The sequence below is a fragment of the Erythrolamprus reginae genome, chromosome Z (genome assembly GCF_031021105.1).
Source record: "Erythrolamprus reginae isolate rEryReg1 chromosome Z, rEryReg1.hap1, whole genome shotgun sequence".
NCBI classification, from domain to species: domain Eukaryota; kingdom Metazoa; phylum Chordata; class Lepidosauria; order Squamata; family Dipsadidae; genus Erythrolamprus; species Erythrolamprus reginae.
Genome location: NC_091963.1, coordinates 109,113,055 through 109,138,594, shown reverse-complemented (window position 1 = coordinate 109,138,594; position 25,540 = coordinate 109,113,055). Strand labels below are relative to the sequence as shown.

Here is a 25,540-nt window from a genome sequence, read left to right as displayed (position 1 = left end):
ACTAGAATATAATGTGTGACCTGTTGCTTATTTGGTCCCAAATTTTACAAGAAATACCTTCTTCTTTGTGTATTGTTGCTTTGTTGATCCCCCCAGAAGGTTTTTGTCTTCTTCTCTGGACACCCTATCTTTATGCTTACCCATGGTTCAGGTCTCAGTCTGTTTTTTGTATAATGCTTATTCTATCAAAATATTCAGAAAAATATTTATATAAAATGCAAAAAGTGGGAAAAATTTAGAAAAAGCATCAGGAGGATTCGATACATTCTGTATATGTGGTGACCTATTATGAATCTTTTAAAACGTTAAATCAGAGGATAAGACCTAGTGACTCTCCATTCCTATGTGAACATTTAAACGAGTGACATCTTCATGCCGGTGCACAATTCTGTTGGTTCTCCTCAACCCCCAGTTACACGCGTGTCAAAAAGAAAGGTAAGGCCCGGTTAAGCTTTTTCTCCCCCTCCCTTTAAAAATAACTTTTGGAAACGCCAGAGTCTCGGCTAAGATGTCCAATTCACTCCGAAAGCCAAAGGATTTATGACGCATCTTTTTCTTTCGGCAAGATTGATACTGGCCTTAGTTCATTACAAGGCAATTATAATAATATCTGCGCTTTTAAACTGATTTAATCTCACCTCTTACCTCCCCCCAACCCCCAACCGGTTGGTCGTACACGCCCCTTCCCCAGCCTTCTGGAGGAGGCGGAGCTGTAGCGCATCCTTGCTCTCCGCGCGGAAGAGGCAGCTCTTCGTGGGCCAAGTCTGGTGGTAGATCTGCTGCAAGCAGGAGGGGTAGTCCCGTCGGCCCGGGAGGAGGGCTGGGCTGAGAGCCGCCCCCTTTCATTCCTATTTCCCCGTTGAGTCTCTCCTCCACAGTTAGCGAAGGGCGCTGAGGGGCAGCCAGGGAAGCAACTGCGGAGCTCAGCGCCGCCTCCTTTCTCTTCCTCTTTTCTTCCTCCCGCCTTTCCTCTTCCTCGCCTGGATCTGCGGAGATGAGCAGCACTGGAGACCGACGCCTATCTCGGCAAAACTGGTGGGAGAGGAGGCGCTCGGATTCCGGGCTTCCCTGAGGTGCCACGATTTCGCCCGCCGGCGTCCGTCTGAACCTGAGTGGAGCGGCCGTCCCCTCGGCCAAGCGCTCCCGCCCTCCCTCCTCTGGATGCTACCGCTGCTGCTGGTCCACGGCTGCCCCCCCTGCGAGGGCGCGGGAGGCGGCGAGCTCGCATGGCGGCAGCGCAACGGCGGCGTCGGGCTTCGAGGGGGCGGCCCAGACAGCGTCCGAGATTGCCGGGTCTGCGGGTGGTACGCTGGCGACGAGCAGCCCCGTGGCGGCGGGCGCTGTGGCTTCTGGCCCTGGGAACCTCGCTGGGTCTGCTCCTGGCGTGGTCGTCTAATCGGCTTCTGCATTGGCTGGCCTTCCCGTCTCACACGACGGTGCGCACCGAGTGGAGCCGTCAGCTGGCCTTCCCTGCAGTCACGTTGTGCAATAATAATCCGCTCCGTTTCCCGCGCCTCTCCAAAGGCGACCTCTACTACGCCGGCAACTGGCTCGGCCTTCTTCTGCCCAATCGGACGGCGCGGCCGCTGCTTGCTGAGCTCCTGCGTGCCGAGCCGGAGCGCTTGCGTTGGTTCGCCAAGTTGGCCGACTTCCGGCTCTTCTTGCCACCGCGCCACTTCGGTGGCATCAGCGAAGAGTTCGTCGATCGCCTCGGGCATCGCCTCGACGACATGCTCCTCTCCTGCAAGTTCCGAGGCGAAATGTGCGGCCCGCACAACTTCTCTGCTGTGAGTAGAGGAAAGGGGGGATGAACAGAATGGGGTGGGGAAACTTGCGGAGTGGCCCGTCAAACCGAAATCCGGGTAGTTCCTGGTCGCCGACCGCGCGTAGTCTCAGTAGTGATGGAAGGGAGACTGTACGGTTTCGACTAGTCTTTGCACTTTCTGTGGATAAGGATCAAGTGCCTGTTGAATGTCTAAAATCGTGCACTTGGAAATATTAATATTTATTATGTCACTCTATTACCATTATCTGTTTGGACAACTTAGGCAGGGATATCCCTTTATTGGATCTTTAAACAAGGTGTGAGCTAGATTGGGCTGAGAGAGTAGTCTAAAATCACCCAGCTCATTTCCAGGGCTGCAATGAGCTTAAAAGAGTGTCTTCCCAGTGCTGCTTTTGATATTTTAACCACTAATGGAGCCAGCTTTCTTTTCACTGTTAATTTTAACTGAAATAAAATAAGGGTTTATATGTGGGAAATAAGGCTATACCTGTTGAATTTCTGCATGTCCTATAAAGGTGGTTTATGTAGAAAGAAGTTTGATGCTTAGAAGTTATGTGTAAACGTTTCTTTCAATAAAGAAAATATTTTCTTCTAAATATTTTTTAAAACAGCTATGTCAAAAACACTTTATTAAGTGAAGATTTCTCACTTCTCTGATTACATATCCTGAAAAGAAATGTCTATTGAATTATTTTTCCTTTTCATGCTTCTGTTTAGAGATGCAAATACTGTACAGCTTTTCACATAGTGAAATGGAATAGAGTGGAAAGAAAAATCTAACCTATTCTAACCTAATTTTAACTATTTTTAAATAAAACTTTGGGAGGTGGGGATGTGCAGAGACTTAAGAGACATCTGGCCTATTCTTGGCAGGTGGAAAAATTGTGGTATTGATAAAATACCTGGCAAAGAAACAGGATTTGTGAAATGAATATAAGTTGTAAGCTATTGAATATAACTTTTACTTTTCCTAACCATTCAGACTCCAAGGAGGAAAAATAATGTTTTCCCTCCTTTAATTTCTTTGGAACAAGACAGATTTCTGTTTCTCTCTAAATGGGGAGTACTTGACATTTTATAAACCAAATCAGGAGAAGGAAACTGTACAAACATTCATTATGGCAAAGGAAAGCAACAAGATATAAAAGATAACTTATCTGCTCAGGATAAGGTAATGGCTGCTTTTCTTAACAAGATGCTGGAGAGAAATTTGAAACCAATTTCAGAATAGTGCTTGTGCTGTCTGAATAGATTAATTCTGGGTTCTGACCCCAAGCAGTTTAGGAATGTATTACAAGTTTGGTGACTTGGCAACAATAAAAATAATTCATATAATGTAATATTTTCTGGATAATCATATTAGTAGTATAGATCTATATTTTAAAAGTTGATGCTGTCAACAATAGATGGTATGTTGGGAAGTGGCCTGGCAACATTTAAATTTAAAACAATTGTAATTTTGTCTGTAATGTTAAACAAGTGTGTCATAAATCAAACAGAGGGCATGTGGGTAATAAAGCCCAGCATTAATACAATACATTAATATATTAATACAATGTTGTCCTCTCTGCAGTAATATGAATAAACTCTTTCAAGCCAGGGAGACCAACCAAAAGCACTTCAATATAGGTAGCCCTTGAGTTACAACTCTAATGAGCCTGTCCATCATGTTCCTAACTTGTGATATTCATAAAGTAGGTAAGTCATGTGACTGACCCAGGTTTATGATCTTTTTGTGGTGGGTTGTTAAACATGGTTTTGCTAAAAACCATAAATCAATGCTGGTTTTCAGAAAAAAAAATGCTATAAAACATAGCCATGTGTTTGGGATGCTGCAAGAAGTCAAATAAATAAATAAATAGAAGTTCAATAGATAAACATATGACTGTAAATATGACCCAGCTGCTGAGTGTCTGAAACACAATCATGTGATTGTGGGGATGGGCCCCAACTTTTAGGATTTTGAATTCTGGTAATAACTATCCCCGGTAGGTCTGTCAGAACTTTGAATGATCACAAGTCAAGAACTACTTGTATTAAATCAGTAACATTCATTTTATCTTGTTCCATTTTCTGGGTCAGGCTGGAGACTAAACTATTTTGTTATCTTTCACAACAGAAGCTCATTCATATCAGAAAAATGATCTTCTATCACGGGAGCTTTCCAGATGTTGTTAAGCTGCAATTCCAATCTTTTTGACTGTTGGTAATACTGGCTAATATTTCCCCTGCTCCAGTTCTGCCAGTTACTATGCTAATATCACTGTCTGGTCCTATCCTGAATGGACTACTGTAATGTGCTCTACATGGGGCTGCCTTCAGCTTCAACTGGTGGAACATGTAGTTGCATGGGCAATTGCGTGTTTTTTTAGAGGACCCTTGTCATGTTCTTGAGCAGTGTTGGTTACCAGTTTGCTTTGGGGTCCAATTTAAGATGCTGTTTTTGACCATTAAAGCCCTACATAGCACAGGACCAGGTTATCTGAGGGACTGCCATGCCTTGATTACATCTCCCTGTCCCATCAGGTCCAGCAGTCTTGCATGCTATGGAATCCCATCTGCCAAGAAATTCCATAAGGCAGGGACCTAGGAGATGAGCCTTTGCTGCCTTGGTACCCACTCCTCAGAATATCGTTGCCCTTTAAGTGGTTAGCTCCAACCCTTATGGTCTTTGGGAAAGCTCTTAAAATATGGGGGGGGGGGGTGTTCCGCACCAGGCCTGGGCCTCCCCTGATGGTGAGGAATCCATGCAGTAGCTATTTCACACTAAACTATTACTGATTTTAATCCTCTTATGACCCTTGTTTTATTAATTGTTTTAATAAATTATAGGTAAATAATACATTGGTAAATTATTGGTTTCATTGTTTGCTGCCTAGCTTTTGTGAAATGGACAGCCGTATAAACCTGACAATTATATTTATTCTGAAGAAAATTATAAATCCTGTTCTTCTATTAAAACAGTAAAATGAGAGGAGGTGTGGGGACTTTTCCTTTAAAGCAGTCACATCTATTCATGTGGAAATTGGCAGCAGAAAGCATTTTGCAATCAATGGTATGTCCTTTCCAAATCTTCTTCATTAGAAAGCAAAATTAAGAAGAATTACAGTAAGTAAATATTCACACTGAAAAGGCATTTCTTTTTTAAATGTAGGAAATGTGAACTGAGGAACAGAAGTTCTGAGGATAAAAGGTGTACAATCAACATTTCCTAATCACTCCTTTAGTCTGTATTTTTTATGTGAAAGAAGAAAGGATAAGGTACCTGGAAGTAATAATTGTATGTAATCGATCTAATTTTAATAAACTTGATTTATAAAAAACTGGTCCCTTTTATTTTTAGTCTTCCTAGTTTCGGTGTGTAGCTCCCATGTAACAGTGAAGGTGGCAGTGATCAAAACACCTTTTCTATTGCTACAGCTGGATCATAACTTCCATGTGTAGCCGATCAAAGGCTCTCAGTAAAATGTGATAAGTATCTATTCCTGAAGTAAGGTTTGCAGTGTTTGTGTGAACATAAGTTTGTATTTAATGGCGGGAGTGAATTGAATTCACAGCAGGGATCCAGGCTCTGTTTAAGAGCTTGCAACAGTTTAGATAGGTTTGAAAAATAATACACAAAGTAATCCAAGAAATCAGGGAGATGACATGATTTTATGACAGAAAGGTAGTTTGAGGCATGTCCCCCCAAATTGGAAACTGTTGACACTAATAAAGAATTAAAAGAGTTTTAAAAACATGATAAGAAAAACCAGAAAGTAACTGGTAGTTACATAATACATTATACAAGGCTACAAAGTTTGTCAGGCCAATAAAAATGTTCTCAGATTTAATTCCCATCATATGAGAAGTTTTCCATTTACGACTGGTAATTGTATCATCTTTCAGAGTTACAATGGTTTCAAAATCTGGGCATTATAAAACGTTCTGTCCTCCCCAGAGTCATGTGTGACTGCATTTCAGGCACTTGGCTTTACAATCAGCTGCAATGCCATATGGTCATGTGACTGTGCTTTGGGGTAGAGGGGTTGGTGTGTTTTTCCGGTTTCAAGCAAAAGGAGCATGCCCATTTGGAAGAATGGCTTTATTTAATGATGGCATCATTTATTTATTGACTTTGCCATTCAGTTTTTTGACAACTATCAAAAAAAGTTGAAAAACCAGGTCTAGACTTAGAACTGCAATGATTTATGACCAAATTTCTAGTCCCAAATGTGATTGTATGTTGTAGACTGTATCTAGCAAGGGGCTTTGTTGTACTCAGTTGATGGATGAAGATCACTAAGACTTTAAGATCACTGTTCTTTGATTTCAGAGGAAACTATTAAGCCATCCTTTGATTTTCTGTTGCTTATTACAAGTCCTTCTGCGATTACACAATTTATCAACAATCTGTCTTGACAAGCTGGTTGAACATGTGTTAAAATTAAATTGTTTTTTTAAACCATTAAAAAAAATTCTATTGAAAATCTTTTAAAATGTTAAAAACTAATTGTAAAGGGGAAAAAGAAAGGAAGCAAAGAGGTAGATGTTTGACTTTGTGAATGGGATATTATGCTACAAGTAGGTAGGTGTGTGACTTTGTGAATGGGATATTATGCTACTTTGATTTATTCCAATGCCAGGGCTCTTTGGAAGAATCACAAATATATCACAGATTATATTCATCAAATACAATCCTATGTAATACATGCATATCCTGCCCCAAGAGTTCTCATCAATACAGACCCATCATAAATGTTAAAGTTACTGTGGCATTACTTTTGCTGTAGGAGAAACTGACCTACCAGAAATGGAACCAGCTATCCTGGAGGAAGAAACAGTGTGAGCACTCAACCAGTTGTCTAATTGCAAAACCCCAGGAAGAGATGGAATTCCTGCAAAATTGCTGAGACCACTGACAACAAAAGTATTAGCAGCACTTTGCCAAAGTGTATTGAATTCTGGTCAGTGGCCAAAACAAAGGGAAAAAGTCAATATTTAATCCAATATTTAAGAAAGGTGATACAAAAGACACTTCCAAACTATAGCCTTGGTACCAAACAGTATCAAGTAAACATTAGATGAGTAAAAATCTCTTGAAGATAACTCAGCAAAATTTGAATCCAACTGCCAATAGAGAACTGCCTGATGTAGAAGCAGGATTTTGGAAAGGAAAAGGAATTAGGATTTTATTGCCAATTTATATTGGATGATGGAAAAAGGATACCAAAAAGACCTCTACATGTGCTTCATTGACTGCACCAAAGTTTTCAACTGTGTTGACCATGACAAACCCTGGAATTGCTTCAAAGAACTGGAAATATCACCGCACTACATCCAACTCAGTTAGTCATTGTTCTCTAGTGAGGCAACCCCTGTAAGAATGATATATGGAGATACAAAATGGTTCAGAATTGGAAAAGGCACTTGGGAAGATTGCATCCTGCCACATACTATTCAACATGTACACAGACATAGTTGTGAGAAATGCACATTTGGAGGAATCTACCATTGGGGTTAAAATCAAGGGTAGGAATATCAACATCTCATATGCAGCTGATACCCCAGTGCTCGCGAAATTCAAAGAGGATCTGGAATAGCTAATCCTGAGAGTCAAAGATGTTAGTAAAAAAAATTGGACTGTACCTTGACAAAACAAAGATAGCAACAACTGCAGAGAACAAATAGGTCAGAGTACAGCTCAACAAGGAGACCATTGAAACAGTAAAGGAATTCATCTTTCTGGGCTCTAACATCAACCAAAGTGGTGACCGGCAGCTCTAAGATCAGAAGGTGGATAGCTCTTGGAAGAACAGCGATGTTATTCATGCCATAATAATGTCTTGAAGAGTAAAGATATCAGCCCCACAAACAAATGCAGATTAGTTAATGCAACAATTTTTCCAATGGCTTGCAAAATACGAATTCTGAAAAAGGCTGATAGGGGAAGGGTGGACACCTCTGAATTATGGTGTTGAAGACAATTATTATGCATCCCATGGCAGTGATAGCAAAACTTTTTGTCCTTGCATGCCAAAACAAAGCATGCGCACAGGACAGCGTGCGTGCATGTGCCCACACCCATAATACAGTGCATCCCTGTGCATGCGCACATTACCCCCATGTCCTGTGTTGGACCTATCAGGCCTCCCTGAAAGCTTCCTGGGACAAAAAAGTGGCACAAGAGGGTGCCACACCTTCTCTCCATGCTCCCCCCACCATGTCTGTTACAGGTGTTATGGTGGCCTTGTATGCAGTTTTATTCCTGTCTAGCATTCAGCTCCATTGTTCAGTAATGTCTCTCTAGGATTTACTTCTTTTTGCTCCTATGATTAACTTCCTATTCCTGTTGGGTATAGTTATATTCTTGATGACTTGTAAGAGTATTTTACCTGCATTTTGATTAAATGAAATCATGCTGAGAGACTCAAAAATCAGCGGGCATGTGTGGTGGAGTTCACCTGGGCGACTGTTAGCATGCCAGCAGAAAGCGCCATAGGTTCACCATCACTGCCCTAGACCAAACCTCATCCAAAATAGTACTTGAAGCTAAAATATTCAAACAGAGGCTGCCATACTTATATAATGAGAGCCGACTCACTCAAAAAGTTAATCATTCTGGGAGTGAGCAACGGAAAAGGGAGAAGGGGCCACCCCAGCATCTGTGGGCTGAACACTAAAGGATGACACTGGGATGACCATGGCGGTTCTGAAGGAGACAGTGCGATGAAGAGTTGAGTGGCAAAGAATCGGACATGATTGAGTGGCTGATAATGATGCTTATGGCTGAACAGGATTTTATAAGAGATTTTCTATAAAGTAGACACATTGGATTATTGTGGCTGAAACTAATCGATAGGTTCTGTATGTATGTATATGTATGTAAGTATGTATGTACAGTGTGCATCTATGTATAAACTTTGGAGTCAGTTTTTGCCTCCTAGCAACAACTAGTCCTTGCAGTTCTCTTGGCTAGCTTTTATGGAAATGTTTTGCCTTTGCTTCCTTCCTAGGCCTGAGAGAGATTGCCTCAGTTACCCCGATGGCTTTATTCCTAAGGTGGAACTAGAACTGTTAGTTTTCCAGCGTCTAGCCTGATGCCTTAACCCATGGGTTAAGAGGATAGGCTCAAAATACAGAAAGATAGAATAGTACTGTGGGTTCAAACTAGAAAATGAAGTTCAATGTCAAAAAAAGCAAAATCTTTCATCTAGTTGAGAAAAACCCAAGACACACATACAAACTGAGTGAAACTATACTTAACAGTAGCGACTGTAAGAGAGATCTCATAGTCTTGATGGATAACCAACTAAATATGAGCCAGCAGCATCCTCGGAGAGAGGCGGCATACAAATCCAATTAAATAAATAAAATAAATAATAAACATGCAGCAGCGGCTAAAAAAAAGCTAACACAATCTTAAGCTGCATCAACTGGGTGATATACTTCAAGACTAAAGAGGTACTAATATCACTGTAATGCCCTAGTTGGACCACACCTAGAGTACTGCATTCAATTTTGGTCACTGCGCTACAAAAACGACATTGAAATTCTGGAGAAAGTATAGAAAAGAGCAACCAGAATGATGAGGGGACTAGAAACTAAGACATATAATAATAATAATAATAATTTATTAGATTTGTATGCCGCCCCTCTCCGAAGACTCGGGGCGGCTCACAACAAGCGATAAAACAATATTGTACAGGCACAATGAAGAGAGGTTGTTGGATGGGCATGGATAGTCTAGCGAAAAGGAGAGCCGGGGGGGGGGGGATATATGATAGTATGCAGATATTTGAGGGGTTGCCACAAAGTGGTGGGGGTCACACTATTTTCCATGGCACCAGAGAGCCAGACTAGGAAAAACGGCTTACCAAGGAGAGATTCAACCTGGAAATAAGGAAGAACTTTCTGAGGTTGAGAGCGATCAACCAGTGGAACAGCCTGCCAGCATAGGTTGTGAATGCCCCATCATTTGACACATTCAAGAACAGATTGGACTGCCATCTGACTGGGGTGATGTAGGGTCCCCTGCTTTAGTAAGGGATTGGTCTAGATGACCTGCAAGGTCCCTTTCAACTCTAAAAATTAAATTAAAAATTAAAAAATACTAAACTGGCTCTACCTTATTCAATATCTTTGTTTAAAAGTCAGATGTGCTAGGAGATGTCTAGGTTTGAAAGTAATTTGATAATGCAGAAGCTTAAGAACATGTTTCAGGGACACAGCTAATCAGCTATGAAAATGAAAATTATTTAGGATTGCGAATCATAATCCATCCCTGAAATCTCTAATCCTTGGTTGGCTGTGGTGGTTCTGTACTCTATGCATAAAGGCTTTTCCTTTATACTTTTTGCACCCCCACCCCCCTTGTGAGATTTTTTTTAAAAAAGGATTAAAAAAGATCTACCCAGAATCTTGCAACCAAAGATAAAACTTGAAGGAACTGGTACCCAGTGACATTCTAAGTAACATCCTACCTGACACATCCATTCAATTCACAGGTCTCACTGAGGCTGTGATCTTTGTGGCTAAATCCAGATTAAGGAAAGTTTGAACAGGCAAACCTGTGCTCACAGGGTCAGCAAATAATGATGTAATTTGTTCTCACCTGCTTGTTAATTCTACACTATTTCTTCTCCAGTGGGGAGCCATAATTCTTACTTTGGCTGTAACCCTTACGCCTCAGAGTTATGATATTGTAGCATCTTGACAGAAGGCAGACTGGCAAGAATATTAGTTTCTCCCCTGCCATCATCTGAACTTCAGCTCCCTTTTCTTCCTTTTGAAAAATGCCTTTCAGCACAAAGAATATCTGTCACCAATGTTGCTCTTTTTGAGAATTAGAACGAGACAGCATCCAAAAAGAGCCCTGATTGATGGCTTTGTGGGACCTGGATTCCTTGTGGAATCTAGATATTTTCTAGAACTGATTGTGTGTATTATATTCTGGTTGAATCTGGGTAATGTGATTTGATAGGCAGAAGTGGGTGCTAACTTACCTCACTGCTGGTTAACTTTCTCTTGCTCTGCGTGGCTCTGCGCATATGCGCAGTGCTGAAAACTCAGCTTGTGCGCATTCACAAAGCAAAATATAGCTTATGCGCATGCACAGAAGCCAAAAGCAAGATGGGGGCACCAACGGACTGGCACCGACAGAACCGGCTTACTAATGGTTCTGAAGACCCAGTTAGAATCTCTGTTGCTTTGGTAATCACTAATGTTCTTTTTTTTTCTTGGTACATTTTTTATTTATTTATTTTTTATTTCAAAGATAGTATGTTAAAAAAAAAACACCCACCAGAACAAAAAAGACAAGAATTACATGCACAATGCAACAAAATAAAAATAAAAAGTGTGTGTAAGTGTGGAAAAAGAGATAGAAAAAAAGGTTTATTTGTAAAAGGGAGGCTAATCAGAAATATGTGGGAAAAAGGATTAATATAACAGATTCAATTATAATAGAAATTACAAAATGGATGAAAGAAGATCAACTGGAACTGATCGAGTTGGCAGAGATGATGAAATTAACTATATGGCTTAGAGACAATGTTTTGAATAAGAGAATGGAAGCTGTCCGTAGCAATAGACTATTAACGGGTCCTTTAAGATTAGCATATTTCTTTGGGCTGCTAGTTAACAGTAGTTATTTCTTTTATAGCTAAGAGATAGGAGGGTCAATCTGATTCATGTAAGATTTCTATATTTAATTTGTTTTTTTAAAAGAACTATGATGTAAAATAGTAATATAGTAAATATTGCATGTATAGATGTGAATCTATATAATTATTTGTAGACCCATTATACAAAGGGGGTTATTTATTACATTTATTTGAGACCTATTTGTCAACTGTTAACCAGAGTGGCCAATGTATGTTTAACATTCATTTTATATATGTTCTGTACACTAATAGCAATAGCACTTAGACTTATATATCATTTCACAATGCTTTACAATCTTCGCTAAGCAGTTTACGGAGTTAGGCTATTGCCCCCAGCAATCTGGATTCTCATTTTATCGACCTTGGAAGGGTGGAAAGCTGAATCAACCTTTAGCCAGTGAGAATCGAACTGCCAAATCTCTCGCAGCTGACAGTCATCAGAAGTAGCCTGCAGTACTGCATTCTAACCACTGTGCCGCCACGGCTTTTCACCACTAATGTTGAACCCTTCCTGACCTAGAGTGCTTAAAGTTGTGCTGATTTTGCCATAGTGGTGAAATGAGTAAAATAAATGGCTTCAAGTCTCTGTCAAAATGAGTTTGAAATACAGTAGTCCCTCACCTATCGCTGGTGTTACGTTCCAGACCTGGCCGCGATAGGTGAAATCCGCGATGGGGAATTTATCGACTGATAGTACTTATTTAAGTATTTATATTGTAATTGTTTGGTAAGTTTTCATTGTTTTAAGTGTTTATAAACCCTTCCCACACAGTATTTATTTTAGATACAGTATTTAAATACAGTATTTACAATTTTAGATATATATATTTTTTGAAAAACCTGCCGATCGAGTTCGGCGGGCTGTTTAAATCTGCTGATCGACTTCCTCAGAAACCCGCGATGAAGTGAAGCCGCAGTAGGTGAAGCGCGGTATAGCAAGGGACTATATATCAGCTGAGATTATCCCATCTGTAAAGGTGGTAACTTGAATTATTTTATAGAACCACTCTAAGGAAGAATGATAAACATGGTGAGCTTTTATGTTTTAATATACCGTATTTTTGGAATATAAGAAGCATCGGAATATAAGACGCACCTTACTTTGGGAGGAGGAAAATAGGGGGGGAAATCTACCTATCAGGTATTCATCTTGCTAGCGTTATTAGTCTGTTCAGCTTCAGCACATTATTTTATCATCTGGTTAGGGCTGAAAAACCTTTTTCAGAGGGAGTAGGAAGCCGGGAAGTTTGATAGCACCTAGTTAGGGCTGGGGGAAAAAAGCTTTGAAAAAGCTACATTCAGAGTATAGGACGCACCCAAATTTTCAGCCTCTTTTAAGCAGGAAAATAGTTTCTCTTATACTCCAAAAATACAGTACAGTGATCCCCCGGTTATTGCGTCCCCAACCATTGCGAACAGGGTAATTTGCGATTTTTGAACCCGGAAGTCAAAACACCATCTACGCATGCGTGCCCTTTTTTCTATGGGCACGCATGCGTAGATGGGGCCCGGCAGATCAGCTGCTGGGCGGCTTCCCTGGGTCTTCCCCCTCTTGCTGGCGGGAGGGTGAGCAGCGGGCATCAGCAAGGAGTTTCCCCACCGCCCACGCAAACTCCTCGCTGCCGCCCGCCCTTCGCCCGCCCACGCCGTTCATTCTCGCCGCTTTCGAGCTGAGTCCTGAAGCGAATTCGCTCCAGGACTCAGCTCGAAAGCGCCGAGAGCCAGCGTGGACAAGCCGTTCGCTGGCACTGGCTATCGGCGCTTTTGAGCTGAGTCCGGAAGCGAATTCGCTCCAGGACTCAGCTCGAAAGCGCCGAGAGCCAGCGTGGACAAGCCGTTCGCTGGCGCTGGCTATCGGCGCTTTTGAGCTGAGTCCGGAAGTGAATTCGCTCCAGGACTCAGCTCGAAAGCGCTGAGAGCCAGCATGGACAAGCCGTTCGCTGGCGCTGGCTATCGGCGCTTTTGAGCTGAGTCCGGAAGCGAATTCGCTCCCGGACTCAGCTCGAAAGCGCCGAGAGCCAGCGTGGACAAGCCGTTCGCTGGCGCTGGCTATCGGCGCTTTTGAGCTGAGTCCGGAAGCGAATTCGCTCCCGGACTCAGCTCGAAAGCGCCGAGAGCCAGCGCGGACAAGCCGTTCGCTGGCGCTGGCTATCGGCGCTTTTGAGCTGAGTCCTGAAGCAAATTCGCTCCCGGACTCAGCTCGAAAGCGCCAAGAGCCAGCGCGGACAAGCCGTTCGCTGGCGCTGGCTATCGGCGCTTTTGAGCTGAGTCCTGAAGCGAATTCGCTCCCGGACTCAGCTCGAAAGCGCCGAGAGCCAGCGCGGACAAGCCGTTCGCTGGCGCTGGCTATCGGCGCTTTTGAGCTGAGTCCGGAAGCGAATTCGCTCCCGGACTCAGCTCGAAAGCGCCGAGAGCCAGCGCCAGCGAACGGCTTATCCGCCGCCTGCCTGCCCACTAGCGAGGAGCCGAAGATTGGGGGCGGCGCGGCTATTTTAAAATGTCGCCGCCAGCATGGGGGGCTTGCCAGCACCCCCCGGACCCCCAACCCGGGTTTGGGGGGCTGCTAGGAAGCCCCCCATGCCGGCGGCAAACAGCCGCGCCGCCCCCAATCTTCGGCTCCTCGCTAGCGCTGTGGGAGTAAAAACACCATCTGCACATGCGCAGATGGTGTTTTTACTTCCGCAGCGCTACTTCGCGAAAACCCGCTCGTTGCGGGGGGTCCTGGAACGGAACCCTCGCAACGAGCGGGGGATCACTGTAGTTATATCACTGTGGATGTTTGGTGGTTGCATTAATGTCTTCATTTAATTCAATTTCTAATTAATCCATTGTGGGGTAGTAGTATGCAAAATATGGAATGGCAAATTGAAAGTAAGCCAGGGGTCTGGAATCAGGAAATGAAAACCAGGCATATCCAAGAAAGCAATCACAAGGAAGCTGAATTCTTAAAGTAAGATAACCTTTCTCAAACAGAGGCCATCTAGATGCTTGAGTCTATCAGAATTTTTAGCAGCATGCTTGCGTAGGATCTTGGAATTGGATCCCAATTTTGTTTAAGAATAGTAATCTGAGAAGGTTTAAAACTGAACCTAACCATACAGGATAGGAAATCAGGACATCTGACCTTCATGAGGCTATTCCCATAATATCTGAAATGTGATAGATTATATTAACCTTTGTATCAAAAATATGCAAACAGTTGAAGTGCAATTTTATTTGCCCTGTATTCATTAACACACATTTTGCTTCAAATAGTTTTATTCCCCAACATGACAAGAAAAAGACAAGATTCAGCTTCCACCACGAGTGCATATTTTTCTCAGAAATATACAGCCTGACTACCTTTGTTTTAGACATGAATGGAGTCCATGTACTTCCTGTCATATCTGGTTTGACCTTTAAGCTACTTTCAATTTAATATAGTTTGATGCCTCTGTTCTTTAGCAGCTCTCTTTTTTCCTTTTAACAATGAAAATAATCCTTGGAAGATGATTATCAGAAAAAAATAGGGTGAGGAAAAAACTATGCTTTCTTTCTCTGCCCTCCTTTCCATTTTTTATTTATCAGCAAAGAATTTGTAAGACAGATCAATAGCTTCAGGTGCAATTTTGAGAAAGAAACAAGAGGAAGAGTGGAATAATTTTTCTTCTGATTCTGCATAATTTGGTCCTTAGATATTGTCCAGTGATGATCAAGAAGCTTGTAAGAGTAAGTCTCATTCAGCGGATGGTTCATTTCTTCAAGATCAAATTCCATTCTAATTCTCAATGGCACAAAATTTACAGTAAAATCTTAGATATGACCACTAACTGCCTCCGGGGGGAAAAAAGATGATGGGGTTTGTTATGTCCTGCCCAGAGATTAATGGAAGTACGCTTGGAGACTAGTTGTTATTGGATGAACCCCGGTTACTGTGATTGGTTAGTTATTCGTCGGAGCAAGGGCGGCAAATGCTCCGTCACCCGATTGGTTGTTACCTCAGCCGGAGAGAGTATATAAACCCTGTCATCTGTTATGGCCTCTGTTCTTCAGCTCTGTATGTCTTTCCGACATACTGAATAAAGTCTGTTATTACCGATACTTGCCTCCGACTATTTCAGGGTTGGAGAGCTAAGTTTAAATTTCTAGTTAGTGCAAGCCTCAAATGTTCCTTCTATGTCTAATTACAAGTGCAAGAGGGGAAAAAACTCACCTCTCTTTCCAACAACCGGATTAGGCTGTTCAATAACTTCCAGATTTTGTGTTGTAAAATTGCAGTGGGATTCTCAGTTCACATAGGGAAGAGATGTTTTCGTTCTGAATTTTTATGACCAAACAGCCATAGTCGGAGCTGTGGATCTTAGTCAACTCTCCCCCCTCCATTTTGCATTGAATCGATCTGACTTCTCTGAGAGTGTTAATAGCTTTTTCTTTCCCTTTTGTGAAATTTCATTTCATTGGATGTTCAATTTAGAGAGATTGTTTTGAAATTTACTCTTGCTGTCATACTGATTGTTGCCTCCTTATTGTTGCAGAACAAGAGAAGGCTGGTTTTCAGATTGCTCTCTTGAGAAATCTAAACTGGTAGCTGTGTCTTTTTTCTTTTTCTCACGTAAATGAATGATTCCAGTCTTTCAGTGAGCAATACAAAACTGAGAAGCAGCCTTTCCTCTGCCGTGACTGCAGCATAGGGTTTGCAGCCCTCCCCCATCTTTCTGAATTGTGAAGAAGGAATAAGAGAGAGATGCTGACATTCATAGGTGATAGGGTCAGATCTGACCTGCTGCAGATTTAAAAAAAAAACCACTTTCAGGGCAATGAATGGTATGATAATTCTATCTTTACTGACAATACAGTGCTCCATCGATTTTCGCGGGTTTGAACTTCGCAAAAAGTCTATACCACGGTTTTTCAAAAATATTAATTAAAAAATACTTCATGGGTTTTTTTCCCTATACCACGGTTTTTCCCGCCTGGTGACGTCATATGTCATCGCCAAACTTTCATCTGCCTTTAATAAATATTTTTTTTAATAAACTTTAATAAATAAACATGGTGAGTAATAATCTAAATGGTTGCTAAGGGAATGGGAAATTGCAATTTAGGGTTTTAAAGTGTTAAGGGAAGGCTTGTGATACTGTTCATAGCCAAAAATAGTGTATTTACTTCTGCATCTTTACTTCGCGGAAATTCGACTTTCGCGGGCAGTCTCGGAACGCATCCCCCGCGAAAATCGAGGGAACACTATATATGAATGGGTCTTGTTCCCACACTCAAGTATACTTTCTGCAGATTCTAATCAAACAGATTCTGCAGGTATATTGCTCTCTTTCAAATTGAACTGGTAGTTTTTCTTTCTGGAGAGTTGGAAAATGTAGTCTACGTCAACAAGTTAGGAGTCGGCATCTTTTGAATCACGGCCAAGGCAGGCATCAAGGCTTTTTATTGTTGGGCACCTATCAAGATGTACAGTACATCACAGTATTCTACCTGCTGCAATTTCTGGATTATTCCAGTTCTACTGCGCCTTCATCTTAGTTGCTCTTTCATCTGATCTCACTAATAAATGAGAGATGACAGCAGCAAGGCTAAGAAAAACTAACCTCTGGTTGACTTGTCATTTCTTTCTATGTGTCTTGGATATGGTGCAGACAAAGTCTAAATGAAGAGGTGGGTTAGTGGCATAGTAACAACAGGGATGGATGGTACAAGTGTTAATATTTTATGGAGAGTACAAATACATTTTCTATAAATGGCTAACGAAAGAACCTTTACTCGAGCCCTTATACATTCAAATGTTATACATGCACAAGTGTGCGTAGATGCATACACACACAAACATATTGTATGTTGATTGTATATAAGGCTTCCTTTGCAGCAACTATATTGTATTCAACATTTGCCTGCATTAAAAAAAGAATTGTTTCAAACATGAAGCAAATAACATTCTGGAAGATTTATTGAACTATTTCAGTAAATCTTTTACAGACCTGTTTAAAAAAAAAGATGATTATGTTTTTTGTTATGTGGGGTTTGATTGAAAATCCAGAGTGATATTTTGAGACAGTAGAGCAAAGCTGGTGTGCACTAACTCCTGCCTTGCCCCCTTTCCAGACTCTGCATGTTAGCTACCTACGCCCATTGAATTTCCCTGTGTTTTTCATTCCTGGCTTTTTTTAAACTGCTGCTACATGGGAAGCGGTATATAAATCTAAATGCTATTGCTATCCTAGCCTGTGTTCCTGTTTCTTACTAAGATGGATTCGGCAGTAAGGGAAGGTTCCCAGCATGGCATGTTCTACAGATTCATTCATGTCCTCAGACTTCCCAGTGCTTCCCCTCCTGCCTCCAGCTACTACTACCAATCTCCCACGTTCCCCACAAGTTCTGAGGTTCCTATTGCTTTGTCCCCCCTCCCTGGCTCAGCTGCTGTTGCCATCACTGTAATACAAATGCGTACCACCAACAAGCTCAGCTTGTCTTTTCCCCCACTGTTAACCCCCACTGGCTTACAGAACACATTTTGGTTGCATTAAGAACTGAACAGCCCTGTGTCAATCTGAATACAAATCACAACATCCAAAGTACAAATGGTTCTGACTGGGCACAGTACACCAAATCAGCTGTGCTTTAGATGCACGGAACAATTTATGTATAGAATGTTTTGTGATACACACACACACACACACACACACACACACACACACACACCTCTTTCCTTGATTTTGTGCAACTCAGAGCAGCATATAAACTGAAGTGCTTTCTCTTCCTATTTCCCCCATAACAACAATCATGTATGGTGGTTGGTAGTAATGGGCTGCTGCCCCCCTAGGGATGGGATGCAGTGAGAGTAGTAAGTTTATGCACTATTTATTGAATACTTGATAGTTTTTTCATTGTCCTTCCTTCTCTAGCACCTTAGTTTTATAATAGGAAATACTTAAATAGTATGTTTTTACCCATAAATTCTTTAATCATTTTAATCATTATCTGGAACTGAACTTTTATAGCAATTAAAGAAAATTGAGCTATTTGCCTAATTTGTTGTCACGTGGGTTCAGTACAAAACTCAAAATGTTACCGTGCTCCTTAACAAATAATGCTGTCTATCATTTGTCCTTGCTGTGGCTAATCAAACAATGTGACTTAATCAACTGAAAAAAGAGTCCAAGCACCTATTTGAAAACTTATCTTGGTTGGTAAGACACTCCCATCCAGTCACATGACCTTTAAGCCACCCCCCGGTCACATGATTGTCAAGCCACTCCCACCTGGTCTCATGGCCAGCAAGCCACTCCTACCTGGTCATATGACCATCAAGCCACACCCACACAATAAGCCACACCCACAGTGTGGTGGTAAAAAATTTTATAGCTTTTCACTGGTGGTTGGAATAAGAAAGGCTGATTTGTAGAAAATAATCTAGCCTGCCTCTGCTCCTAAAGGAAAACTAAAACTGTCCCAATTTCTAGTCCAGCACCTTAATTGGGAGCCCCAGTCTCTCCACTCTCTCTACTTGGTAATTGTCATGTAATACATAATAAAGTTGGATCTTTAGCTTTTCCAGAGTTGAGCTTACTATTTACTTTCATTTTTGCCAGATAAATCAAACTGTCAAGAGTTTGTTTAATTGTATTTACTTTCATTTTTTGTCTGATAAATCAAACTGTCAAGAGTTTGATCAATTATATGTAAAAGATTGATAAATAAACAAACCAATTTATAGTTAGATGAGTTAGCCTGAGTGAGAATAACTGCTAAAGCAGTCTAGCTGGCTTCCATGGCTAAGGAGGGATCATGAGTTGAGAGATTAGCCCCCATGTGCATAATTATGTGTGAACCCAACTTAGACCTCATTTACTTGGTTTATGAAATAGAATAATTTCTTGAAGACCATTATAGGTGAATGACTGAATTGTTAGTAAATTTGTGACCATTAACAAACAATAGTTAAATGATTGTGACGCAAATTTTCTTGCATTGATGAGCTGGTTAACATGTGATGTGATTACTGTGTTTAATCAGTGAAAAATATTATTAAATCACCTAATGATCTATTTCAGCTGTTTTTTAATTATTTTTTAAAAAATCCATATCTCAAGAACTGCTACTTCCAGAATCCTAGAAAATGACATGTCACCCCCACCATTACTTTTGAGAATCTTGTCTGATTTTTACATAAAAATTGTTCATTTATCCAATGTTGTGTAAAGGAAAGGGATAATGGTGATGATTAAATGTAATTATGTATAACTTTGTACTCAACAGGAAATTATGCATCTACGAGTCATTTGCAGTAAATATCCATAGTGAAAATCTGTTTTAATACTTCGAATATAGAAGCAAAAGCCATTTGTTGCAGCACTCCAATCTTCTGACCATTTGTGATTCTTTTCTGTTCCTCATCTTACATTTTTAGACCAGAGGTCTCCAAATTTGGCAACCTTAAGCCTGATGGACTTCAATTCCCAGAAGTTGAAATCCACCAGGCTTAAAGTTTCCAAGGTTGGAGACCTCTGTTCTAGATTGCTAGAATCTTTTCCAAGATTGTTTTGTTTAGAATTCATGTGAACCACTCCTTCATTTTCTTCTTGGATTCTCTCCCCATCCCCGAACAATTTCTTTGTTTAATTGCTTTCTTAAACCCAATCTTTTCCCTCCCTTTAATTTGCATGCCCCTTGCTTTTCACCAATTCGTTTAACCTCTGCTTGAACAGTTCAATCATTGGCAGCCTAGCATCTTCTATCTTGCCAAGTAGTTCTTTAACATCAGTACAACTCAACTGGTCATGACAAAAGGTTCTGATGTCAATAGTGCATGATTATTGTATTCATCACAATATAAAATAATAATTTATATTTTTTTAAATTTAACTGTATTAATCAGTGTTCCCTCTATTTTTTTTGGGGGGGGGCGGAAAAGTATAGTGTCTGAGCGGCAGTCCCTTCGGGACTGGGCGGCACAGAAATAAATAAACAAACAAACAAACAAACAAATAAAAAACCCACCCTGTTTTGCTTCAGAGAATTTCAAAATAAAATACTGTACTGTGTGTCTATAACAGTGAGCTCATAATAGGGCAACTCTATCAATATCAAAATGCCACTTAAATAGTTGAGCTAGTTTCAAACTAGATTTTGATTTTCTTTCTCTCTTCCTTACTCCCATTCTTTTTCTTTCTCTTTTCCTTCCTCTCTTTTTTCTATCTGTTTCTCTCTCTTCCTCTCTTCCTCTCTCTCTCCTTCCCTCTCACTCTTTCCCTCTCGGCTTCTGGGCAGGTTTGAAAAACTCTGAGTTGATGATGATTTTTAAGTGAGCGATTGCTCACTGCTCAGCTTAGAGGGGAACTATGGTATTAATGCTTTGTTAGCTGTGTTCATTTATTCCAATGGAAAGAGAAAAGGAAGTTTTTGCCGTGGTTCTATTGGTAAGTCTTTAAATTGCATTTGTTTCCTTGCAAGCATTCTTCAGATGACTTACAATTTGATTCCTCCATCATCCTGGTTGTTATGGCTTTTATTAGCCTCGAAGTGTAGAATCAAAAACCTTCTACTATTGATTTTCATCTTTTCATTGCAAGTTTTATCCACATGTTTGTTTGGTGCTTCCTGCTCAAAAAATAATCCATCTTTCCATATTTATTGACAATGTCCTCTAGCCCTGACATCAGCAAAACTGTATTAACATTCACCTGCTTCAATTCTTGTCTTAGCCAGGGACTCTAATGATAGTCAGGGTGGATGGGTGGAGAGATGCTTCCCAAGAATGATTTGGGAACAGTTCTATCTGTGATTTCTTTCCAGTTCAGTGATTCTTGCTTTTCAATAACCCTTTAATGCTCTAGAGGTGCAAGGTGAGGTAAGAAAATATTTTTTTCCTTCATTCATGCAGACTGGTGACGATCCCAAAACTATGGGAAACACATTCTTTAAAAATGATTTAAAATTGCAAGAGTAAAAAATATGGCAAGACACAATGTTATAAAATATTTCAAAAGGATTGTTACAGCCTTTTTCTTTTCTCCTGAAATGTAAGTGTTAATTTAAAACAGTATCTATTAAGAGATACTGTATTAACATTGCACTGCTAAGAATAAATATCCAGAAATATCTGGTTACCAATAGTAGAAAATATATATAATTTAGGATTGTTAAGTTCCTGGTGTTCACTCACTTGGTTGTTTTCTTGCACGTTTTTCATTATAAGGCTATGCATTAAGTCCTCTTAATTAAATTTACATGTAATATGAAATAGGCCTTAAACTATTAAAAACTGAGAAAGTAAAAATTCTTTCTAATAAAGGAGAATATTTGTAGCTCAGGATTGCAATGAGGGGATGGAGGCTTAGTACTATCTGAATTTGATAGTTTCCCAAACCAGGTAACATCATCAGTGCTAGTAAGGAGTGGGGTTTCTCTCAGTTTATATTGTAATGGCTTTCCCTGTCGGTGTTTTGGGAGTAGTTTTGGACATTCTTCGTTTGGGCTATCTTGGTAATTCATTGATTAGCATATTATTTACTTCTTGGTTCTGGGTAGCAAAGAGTCTTTCCTGATAAGTTTTATTCTTAAGACCTTCCACCATTTTTGTAGCCCGTCTTTGGACCCATTCAATTTTATCAATATCTTTTTGTAAGTGAGGTCTCCAGAACTGAACACAGTATTCCAAATGTGGTCTCACCTGCACTCTATATAGCAGGATCACAATCTCCCTCTTCCTGCTTGTTATACCTCTAGCTATGCAGCCAAGCATCCTACTTGCTTTTCCTACCGCCTGACCACACTGTTCACCCATTTTGAGACTGTCAGAAATCACTACCCCTAAATCCTTCTCTTCTGAAGTTTTTGTTAACACAGAACTGCCAATACCAGATTGAGGATTCCTTTTCCCCAAGTGCATTATTTTACATTTGGAAATATTAGACTGCAATTTCATAGAAACATAGAAACATAGAAGTCTGACGGCAGAAAAAGACCTCCTGGTCCATCTAGTCTGCCCTTATACTATTTTCTGTATTTTATCTTAGGATGGATATATGTTTATCCCAGGCATGTTTAAATTCAGTTACTGTGGATTTACCAACCACGTCTGCTGGAAGTTTGTTCCAAGGATCTACTACTCTTTCAGTAAAATAATATTTTCTCATGTTGCTTTTGATCTTTCCCCCAACTAACTTCAGATTGTGTCCCCTTGTTCTTGTGTTCACTTTCCTATTAAAAACACTTCCCTCCTGGACCTTATTTAACCCTTTAATATATTTAAATGTTTCGATCATGTCCCCCCTTTTCCTTCTGTCCTCCAGACTATACAGATTGAGTTCATTAAGTCTTTCCTGATTCCATTGCTTTGACCACTTATCTAGTAAAGCTAAATCATTTGCCATATTACAGATGCTTCCAGGAATATCAACCGTATTGCACACTTTAGAGTCATCAGCAAATAGGCAAACCTTCCCTACCAAACCTTCCCCTATGTCACTCACAAACATATTAAAAAGAATGGGGCCCAGAACAGACCCTTGTGGCACACCACTTGTAACCTGTCTCTGCTCAGAATACTAGCCATTACAACAACCCTCTGATATCTACGCTTCAGCCAGCTGCAAATCCACTGAACTATCCAGGGATTTAGTCCACTCTTCACTAATTTATCTATCAGCTCTTTATGTATCAAAGGCTTTGGTGAAGTCCAGGTAGGCAATATTCACGGCACCATCTTTATCCAACACCTTTGTGACATAGTCAAAGAAATCAATGAGATTAGTCTGACATGATTTGCCCTCAGTAAAGCCATGCTGGTTGGGGTTCTGTTAGTCTCCTGCCTCTTTGTTCTATGTAGTGGCTGTTGCAGTCATTTGCATTGTACATTGTACAATCCTGTTTTTAGGGCTGCTGGGTCTTTTGGTTGACTTAAGATATTTTGGAATGCTTTAGCTGTGCATTATGGGGATGGCTTTGGAAGGCTTTTGTGTGCTATGGGCATACCAAGTGGTAGTAATTTGTTTCTCCTAGCACAGTGATGGCACGTGGAGCCATTTCTGCTGGCACGCAAGTCATTGCCCTAGCTCAGCTCCAACATGTAAGTGTGTGCCGGCCAGCTGAATTTTGGCTTACACAAGTGGTTCTTAATCTTTCTAATGCCGCGACCCCTTAATACAGTTCCTCATGTTGTAGTGACCCCAACCATAAGTCTAGCCCCAATTCTCCCAACAGAGCTGTAAGATGATTGGCAGGAAAATCAGAGGGACACCCCCATTGTTAATGCTTAATTGTTTAGATTGTAAAAATATGTTCCAAGGCACCAGACTAGAAGCTTTAGTTCCTAACACCATGGGAAATTTGTCTTTTCCCATGGCCTAAGGCAATGCCTGTGAAATGGTCGTTCGACCCCAAAGGGGTCCTGAGCCCCCAGGTTGAGAACCACTGGCTTACACAGAGGCTCTGGGAGGGTGTTTTTCACTTCCAAAGAGGCTGGGAGGATGTTTTTATCTTCCCCCAGCTCCAGGGAAACCTTTGGAAACTGGGGACAGCGAAACCCGAGCCTAGTGGGCCTACCAGAAGTTGGGAAACAGACAATTTCCGGCCTCCAGAGGGCCTTCCGGGGGGTGGGGCGAGGGAAGCTATTTTTGCCATCCCCAGGCATTGAATTATGGGTGTGGGCACTTGCGCATGCATGATAGCACATGTACATGCTCCTTTGCTGTGTTTCAGCTCATTTTTCATTAACTAGCGTTCTTGTTTTTTCAAAATTTGACGGCTATTCAAGATAATCATACAAGCTATCTAATTCCTGTTGATTTAGTTGTTAATTGTTAAAACTCTTTTGTCTCTGATTTAATTTAGACAGGATTCTTTTCTTTGATGGACAGCTTGGTCTCTTCAGCCTGGAAAGACGGCGTTTAAGGGGTGACTTGATCGAAGTATATGAAATCAAACATGGGATAGAAAAGATGGATAGAGAAAAATTCTTTTCTCTATCACACAATACTAGGACGAGGGGGCACTCCCTAAAGCTCATAGGTAAGAAATTGAGGACAAATCAAGGGAAATATTTCTTCACCCAGAGGGTCGTTGGTTTATGGAATTCACTTCCAGAAGAGGTCGTGACAGCTGTCAGCCTTGATAGCTTCAAGGCAGGATTAGACAGATTCATGGATGCCAAGTGTATCGGTGGTTATTGAAACGGATGTCCATGTGCCACCTCTATGTTGGTTGAGGCAGGCAGGATTCCCTTGAGTACCACTTGTTGGGGGTCAGAGGAAAGGGAGGGTCTTGCCTTCTCTTTATGCTCAAGATCCCCAAGGGCAATTGGTGGGCCACTGTGTGACACAGAGTGCTGGACTTGATCGGCTTTGGCCTGATTCAGCATGGCTCTTCTTATGTTCTTATGTTCTTAAAGAAGTTTATTAGAAACAAGCTACTAAACTGGTCACTGTGCTAAGGGCTCCTAAAAGCAGTTGCCACATGTCTACATTGCTTTCCTTGCATGTATCCATTGTCTCCAAGTCCAAGGCAATAACTCCAACACAAGATAATAGGGAGAGAAGAAAGAGATGCTATGCCAAGGGGAAAAGGACAAATAAGAATATAAAAGTTGTGAGATGAGACCCTGAAGGCATGTAGCTCAAAGTCACCTTTGTCCTTGCAGTACCAAAGACCAGCCCATGCTAAATCTTTTGGGAAGAATGGAAACTTGGGATGTTGTTAGTGCTTAATTCTGCCTGAGATTCTGGTGCAAATTAGTCTTAGGATCACAAGAATGACCTGAAGTTCCTATAGCTACCATATATCAATTTTCCCTACCTATTTTTTTTTCCTGGTTAGACAGTATAATCCTGATGGCGCAGCAGACAAATTGACATCCTACAGAAGCAGAAAGAAGTAGAAATCTGTTTCTATATTTGCAATATTTCCTATTGCAAATATTTTCTTGAAAGTTTATGATACAGGTGAAATCTCAGGAGCTTTCAGACATTCTCTACAATATTGCTACCGGTGAGAGGCTTCAGCACACCTTATACTGCTCCTTATTACTGCCCATAATTAGGAGAAGCGGCATAAATTGTACACATCTGAATGAGAACACGCTCATTTGGTTGACATACATGATAGATGCAATTTGCAGAATTCC

General features: G+C 40.9%; 1 protein-coding gene across 1 annotated transcript in view; it reads left to right on the top strand.

The window, feature by feature from the left end:
• Positions 1–692: 692 nt before the first annotated feature.
• LOC139175735 (acid-sensing ion channel 2-like) overlaps positions 693–25,540 on the top strand; it is a 259,104-nt gene continuing 234,256 nt past the window's right edge. The window contains exon 1 of the mRNA XM_070766970.1: positions 693–1,787. Coding sequence (XP_070623071.1) covers positions 1,227–1,787 — 561 coding nt within the window. The 5' untranslated portion in view covers positions 693–1,226. The remainder of the gene's footprint in view (positions 1,788–25,540) is intronic.